At 31.7% G+C, this 7,843-nt stretch overlaps 1 protein-coding gene across 1 annotated transcript in view; it reads right to left on the reverse strand.

Moving 5' to 3' along the window:
* The window catches only part of LOC117116266 (mucin-17-like), a 43,664-nt gene extending 37,524 nt beyond the window's left edge, over positions 1-6,140 (reverse strand). Inside the window, exon 1 of the mRNA XM_033260271.1 lies at positions 5,961-6,140. Within this exon, the coding sequence (XP_033116162.1) occupies positions 5,961-6,140 (180 nt within the window). The remainder of the gene's footprint in view (positions 1-5,960) is intronic.
* Positions 6,141-7,843: the final 1,703 nt, after the last annotated feature.

A 7,843-nucleotide genomic window follows, 5' to 3' on the forward strand; every position in this document is an offset into this window, starting at 1 on the left:
TATATATATATATATATATATATATATATATATATGAAGTCAAAAAAGCTCTGTATCTGTTTCAAAATAAAAATGTAATGTATAGGTCATCATCATAATATATTGTATTATTAAGTAAGTAATTTGAAATTAATTTGCTCAATGTAGCAAACTTGAGCATATAAATTAGTACCTAAATTAAAATGCTAACAAGCATTAGCATAATAGAAACTAGGGTACACATTTTTTTAAATATACTAATTTTTTTTAAAACTAAATTTCAAATTTAGTTTAGGATTTGTACAGTCATTGTTCAGGGGACAATCATTAATGCTAGATAAATATATGAGGAAAGCAAATAAATAAATAATGACTATCTAGAAAGCTTTAACAAGTTAATGAATTAATCCAACTTGTAGAATTGCCATTAATTCAAATAAAATTATGCCAAATGGACTGTACAGTAAAATCAAGGATAGATTACAGTACTTCTAAATTCCTTAGGAAGAATGAACCCCATTTCAGAGATAATGGTTTAACCTTATTTTACTGCTTTAAAATCAAAATACCTCATGATATAATGGTACAACCCATCATTAAAATCATTAAAAATATTAGTTTTCTAGATATAGAAAAGTAAGATTTATCTTAGTTTTCTAGATCTAGAAAACTAAGATACCTTAGTTTTCTAGATCTTAGTTTTCTAGGCACCCAGGAATTTGCTTCTGTGTGTCTGCATTTTGAAAGCAGCTCTGTTCTTTTGTTTAAAGTTGATGGTTTGTTTGAATAAATTATGTGAAATTTCTCTGTAAGGCAAAGATTACAGCGTTTTGTTTGTGTACTCAGGGAACAGAGTGTACTGTATGGCGTAGCTTTGTCAATTTATGGATCATTTGATGTTGAATTGGGTGTTGCTTTCTTCCCTTCATTTAACAATGGTATATAACCATAGCTGGTATGGTATATAAATAACTCAATGCGAAGATAAATACCACAATCATTCGTTGAAGCGTTTGGTACGCCTCCCCATGATTATCAGAATATTTATTTCTCAGCCGTTTGTGCTTGAGTCTGAATATCGTCCCAAATCCAGATATTTGTGTATTATTCTTAGCGGTATTTTCTTGTTTTCCTTTTTACCAGATTTTTTGCTTTTCATCCTTTTTTGGGGGTTGGAAGCTACTTTGATGTCTTTTGAGAGGGCTTTTTCCAACACTATAGCGACGCGTTCCTCTGTATCAGGGGAAAAATATTGCTAATGTGAAAGCTTTGCCGAGGCTTTCTTTCAGCATTTGTAGAGGATCAAAGGTCTTTGATCTGTCTCATTTATGATATTTTTAGTTCTACCTCAAGTGAAACACCTTGGTTCCTCGATGGTTAAGTTTTATTTCTTTTTCCTCGGACACTGGGATCTTATTTTACCTTCAATACCACATCCATGAAATACAGTAAGATGTTGACACTGAATTTTTGCATGCACTTCTTTTCCAAACCTATTACAGTATGGTTTCGGTTGATTTTCACTTTTTAATAACTTGGGTTTTTTTTAATAGAATGCGCAATTATAAGATAGACCTACATGAAAAAGTTGAAATTTTATGTTTATAAAGAATCCCATGAATCTTGAATTGTCAGTTAGTTTTATCTTGGGGTTGGGTTTATCATTTTTAACACATAAGAGAACCTATGTCGTTTCTTAAGTGAATGAAACTAGTACTATTCTGAGCATCTTTTGCTATATGACTCATAAGGTCAGAATCCATAACCGCAAACGTTTTGATCCATGAAATAGCTCGTACACTTTGTGGTATTCCATGAATATCATTTTTTTAAATAACAAGAGCCTTGAAATCAGAGACATCATAAGTTGTTTCATTAACCGTGACTGTTCCATTAGCATACAGCTATTTTTTTTGTCAGCACACCTTAAGTCACTCTTGGTTCGGTGGCTTGATAGTTACTTGGAGTTGTAAACCTTTCCCACTGATCAGGATTCCTCATTGGATTCACTTTCATGTCGTACCGTATTGTTCTTTTAGTTAATCAGCTGTTTTGGTTGTCTTTGTTTAGAAACATGGATAAGTGTGACTCTAATTGTTCACTCGTTATTGTTATAGCAACCGTAAAATTGATACCGTTGATCTTGGTTTATATTTTCGTCTAGTAGAATTGTTGGGAAATTATCAACTAAACCAGTGATTGAATAAGTTGTCTTTATTTCAGTGCAGTTGACGATGCTTTTATTTTGCGATTTAAAAGATAATTGAAACAGTAATTCTACTCAGTGATCGGAGCAGTTCGTATTCCGATTAACAATTGTGGATTCGAAAAGCCAGGATGAATGAACATCATAAAACTTCAGTAAGGCCTTCGATAATTTAAAGCATGATTAATAGAAACAACATCTTATCCTCAGCTAAGACCTTTACAACTAAAGGCCAGCAAAACGTAATACTTGAATAGACGTCCATCATTTTATAGGGAGATAAAGTTATCCGCCGACAGATAATAATAAAGCTTCTAGCAGAAAAGAAATGGCAAATGAATTTCATCAAATCCAAATGTTATACCACGAGGGTTACTCAAAGAGAATGTCCTGTGTTCGAATCACGGTTGGGTACCTTTTTTTTCACAATCGCAGACCCCCTCCCCTTTAACGTTTAAAATTTATTTACATATTATTTGTAGTATTACCGAAAACGAAAAATATGAAAATAAATAAATAAATAAAAAAAATATAGGCCTATATATAATTTGATATATCTTCTATTTGTACGATAGAGGGCGCTTCAGCTGCGTGATTAAGGTTGTTTTTTTTTCGCTCATCAAAGTTTAAAACCACTAAATGATCTTGGTCTTTAAAGGAAGTGAGAGAAAATCGAGGTGGAATAATGAAAACACGTAAAATCAAGGTAGTTATTGAAAATCGACAACAACGTTTTTAAAAGATAACACTTTTAAAAAGTAAAACAACATTTTTCGAGAGCACAAAACCGGACAGAAATAATAGTCATACTCAATATTGATTAATATTATTACTAGTAATCTTAAGCACATTGAGATAAAACAAGTGTGTCCAAATTTTTTCTGACGAATTGCAGATCAGTATTTCATCATTTGGATGAGCTAGGCTGTTTACTTGAAGGTAATGATATTGATGCGTGTGTAATTACAGAAACATGATACAGCCCTGACATTCATGATGATCAGATAATATTCAATGGGTATAATATAATTAACCGACTTTCGCCAAAAACGTGTATTTAACCAGATATAGGCCTAGGCCTACTTTCAACTGATGAGCTTGTGTATAAGTGACGGTCGCCCTGAAGGATTATCTAGATTAGTATCCAATATAATAATTTCTGGTGTCTATATACCTCCCTCTCCCTAACAATTAATCATATTACACGAGGCATCGATATGCTTAAGACTAATTAACTAGATTCTAGATTCATGATATTAGGTGATTTTAAAAGCACAGAGTTGGACACAATTGATAGAGCTCATGGTTTGAAACAAGTTGTTGACTAATCCACTACATCAAATTTTATTTCTCAGCTGATCATACCTAATAAGTGTTTTTTACAAACAAACCTATTATTGTATCTCCAATAGTTAGTATCGACCACAACAGTTTCATGTGGTTACCTAGGTCAAAATCGCAAATATGTAAGTGCTGCAATGAAAAGACCGGTTCGACATGCTTTTTCAAAACAATCATATATCTGGAAAATAGTTACAACATTAGCATCTTGAGATCCAGTAGTAATTGCCTCTAATACTAAGTCAAAGTGCGGCGCTTTCTACCAGCTATTTAAACCAGTAATGAATATATATTTTCCATCAAAAGCTACATATTCATTACTAACCGTGGATGACTCTTGGTAAAATGACAGTCACTGAACGCCAACACGCAGTTGCTAAAGAGCTTACTGTCGAATGAACCATTTACACAACCTTGTACAGGAACAAATATCTCAAGCAGAACAGAACTTCAATGACAATTCGCTTCGTGACCTTCGCACAACTGGGCTTTCTAAGAGGCGCAAAGGATACAGTTACTAAGAGGAAATATAACCGTACGCCACAAGAAATATTAGGGATTTTTCGCAAGCTTATGAAAGCGATAACGATTACGTTATTAATTTTTTTAGACAACTTTTCCTCAGTAACAAATCTGTCACAACGTAAGCGATATATGCCATGAATCAAGGATCAGATTCAGCTCACACATATTGTCAAGAATGTTTAGGTAAAAAATGGCGATAATGATATTTGTATTCGTTATCTTTTTCGACAGGTAGCAACATCTCCATATTGGACCCTCATCTACCAAATTGAAATGCGAATGACAACCACACAAACCCAACCACCCTTAGATCATAGCAAAATTACCAATGTATAGGCCGGTTAAAGAACCGCACAGAATTGAAATCTGGGAAATGTATAGTAAGCTATATAAAGTGCAAAGCAGTAAAGCCACTGGCCCAGGCGACATACCTAATGAGATCGTGAATTCAGCGTAACTATCACTGATATATTTAACTACTCGTTGAAAGAAGGCAGATACTTCAATTATGGAAAGACGCAACTGTTATTCTAGTACCTTAAACTACACCTGCAATTACGTCAATATCTGAACTTGCAAAAGTGTTGGCAGGTTATTTGACTGAATGGGTTATTGGCAGTTTTTGTCGCTATTTGTATGGCAAAATGGCCGGTTCTTCGACAAGGTACTGAACTCTTAGAGGTTTTCTTTAGAGATCTTGGCAAGCTGAATAAACTTGGAAGTCTGGTAGTGACCGAATTTTTAAATATTATTGGTAACATTATTCTGACTACTCTAAAGCGATGAATAATTCTTGGAATAAAATCCATTGAGATTTGAAAAGAAGACCTCTGCTTTGGATTTTGCCAATGCACGCCTGAAGTCAACTAAGTACTGAGAACCTTTCATGTAAAATGAAAGCGACCATAACATTTAACTTCGAAATACAAGACTGTTTAAACAAAACCAATGTAGAACTGTAGAATGTATAACAGCACAAACCCCTTTCTGACAAGATGTCTGAACAAACATATATATTCTATTGTTGGGTATAAATAAATAAATTTTTAATAATGTGACAGTGCAATTTCTACCGTTTTCATTTCTATAATAATAATAAAATTTCCTTTTCTTTCCTTTTACTTAAATATGAATGATTTTTTTTATATTGATAATAACGTTTACTTAAAATAATGCTTATTTCCTTTTGCAATTTATTTTAAACTAAATTGTAAATAATATGTCTACATTTCACTGACAATTTCAAAATAAAATACATTTTTTATGCATGTACAGTAGTACTATTTTTATTTTTAGATTGATCAATTGGTTTAAGATATTAAAATAATGTTATTTGTCTACAAGAAAATTTGTAATTGTAAATTAATTCTAATTACATTTTTATATTGACATGTTCATACTGAAAGTAAATTAACTATTAGTTAAGGTTACAAATATATATATATATATATATATATATATATAATATATATATATATATATTATTAATACGTAGTTCTAATAATACGTAGTTCTAATTTTTTATCTATATTTGTATTTTTGTCCCTTTCTTTTATCCAATTACATGCCTTAATATAATCATTTTGGCCTGTATTAAGGTAAACATTTGATAGATATAGACAAACTGTATAATGAAATATTTGAAACTTGTATATTATAAAATGTTTTTCCTAATTGATGTATTAATTCATTCATTTATAATAGTGCAATTTTTAACAAGAACTTCGAACTAATGTTAAGCAATACGAAACGATATGATTTTATATAAACAACCTGAAATATTATTATTGACTAATTGAATAATCATCTTCATAATTCATAAGAATAAAATCTTTAAATTTTAAAGTGTCCTTCAAAATAGCCCCTTTATGTTTAGTTGAGAAATATGGAAAACATTTTTAAAACTCACCTCCAGTGAGAGTTGGTAAGAGGCTGTTGCGCATAAACTCACAACAATGCCAAAAAATAGGATCCTCATAATGAACAGAGGCTTGAGCAGGTCCAGTGCCACTGTTGCAACCAAACTGATACTATTTTGGATAAAATTTCCCTTTATAAAAATCGGTAGTAGGTCATAGAGGGCGCACATTTTTCTGTTATGTTGCAGAACTTAAATCAGATTAGATAACAATTATTCATTTTAACCTTGGATTGTAATCCGGTAATTAACTTTCAGTTCGTGAAATCGGTTATAATTATTAATGATTCGTGTTATAGTTCTATATAATAAACTAACTGGTAAAAAGGTAGTATTACTCATAATATAGAAAGTTTTCAATAGTAGGTTAGAGAAACGTGGAAACTCCGAAAGCCACAGTGAGGCACAGGGCAGAGCTTCCTAATTGATGTATTAATTCATTCATTTATAATAGTGCAATTTTTAACAAGAACTTCGAACTAATGTTAAGCAATACGAAACGATATGATTTTATATAAACAACCTGAAATATTATTATTGACTAATTGAATAATCATCTTCATAATTCATAAGAATAAAATCTTTAAATTTTAAAGTGTCCTTCAAAATAGCCCCTTTATGTTTAGTTGAGAAATATGGAAAACATTTTTAAAACTCACCTCCAGTGAGAGTTGGTAAGAGGCTGTTGCGCATAAACTCACAACAATGCCAAAAAATAGGATCCTCATAATGAACAGAGGCTTGAGCAGGTCCAGTGCCACTGTTGCAACCAAACTGATACTATTTTGGATAAAATTTCCCTTTATAAAAATCGGTAGTAGGTCATAGAGGGCGCACATTTTTCTGTTATGTTGCAGAACTTAAATCAGATTAGATAACAATTATTCATTTTAACCTTGGATTGTAATCCGGTAATTAACTTTCAGTTCGTGAAATCGGTTATAATTATTAATGATTCGTGTTATAGTTCTATATAATAAACTAACTGGTAAAAAAGTAGTATTACTCATAACATAGAAAGTTTTCAATAGTAGGTTAGAGAAACGTGGAAACTCCGAAAGCCACAGTGAGGCACAGGGCAGAGCTTCTGAACCTTCCATGTTTGGGAGGTTTGGAGGCTTAAGTGACATAGAGAATGAGATACTAAAATTAGGTACAAATGTGATTTGCTTGTTGGTGATGTTACCTTTGTTTGCTAATTAATTTTCTATTATGTTAACATTACTGTATATTTTTGCAACTTATTTAATTGTAAGTTGATGTTTTACTTTAAATATTATAGGTCTACACTATGTGAACCAGTTGTTAATGTTTTATAAAAGTATGCCAATTTATAGTTTTCTGTGGCAATACCAAATCCTACAACCATGTAGTGAGGCAGGAAATGGTCAATCTTTAGGTGATCAATTAATTTAGAACGTAAATTAGTTTAGATTATCATTATAAAATTATGGGAAGTAGCTTTATAAGCTTATAAGGAAAGTGACTTGGAGGTGAAGTAGGTTGTTAAATTAAAAAATAAATTTTCAAAAAATATGTTATATTGTGAAAGAAAGAAAAAAAGTTTGTAAATATTTAAAAAATGGGCAACCGTCTTTGAGTTTGGTTTAATAGTGGCACCGGAAATTAGCACAATGGTTGAGAGTGGGGGTGGCCACTGTCCATCCATATTGAAGTTGTATTAGCTAAATATTTGTCCTAAAATATGAAACATCGCAACACTATCAATGAAGGCAGTGCAATTCAAGTAGGATAAGTTAGCGTATTAAAATTTCACAATATGATTGGACATTAATTGTTGAGTTCCGTTTATAAATGGAGCCGGAAAAGACACACATGTGCCCCCAATCTCAAATTGACCTCTATTTGCCATA

Source organism: Anneissia japonica, unplaced genomic scaffold (genome assembly GCF_011630105.1).
Source record: "Anneissia japonica isolate Jap-2015-1 unplaced genomic scaffold, ASM1163010v1 scaffold171_len658169_cov177, whole genome shotgun sequence".
Classification (NCBI taxonomy): domain Eukaryota; kingdom Metazoa; phylum Echinodermata; class Crinoidea; order Comatulida; family Comatulidae; genus Anneissia; species Anneissia japonica.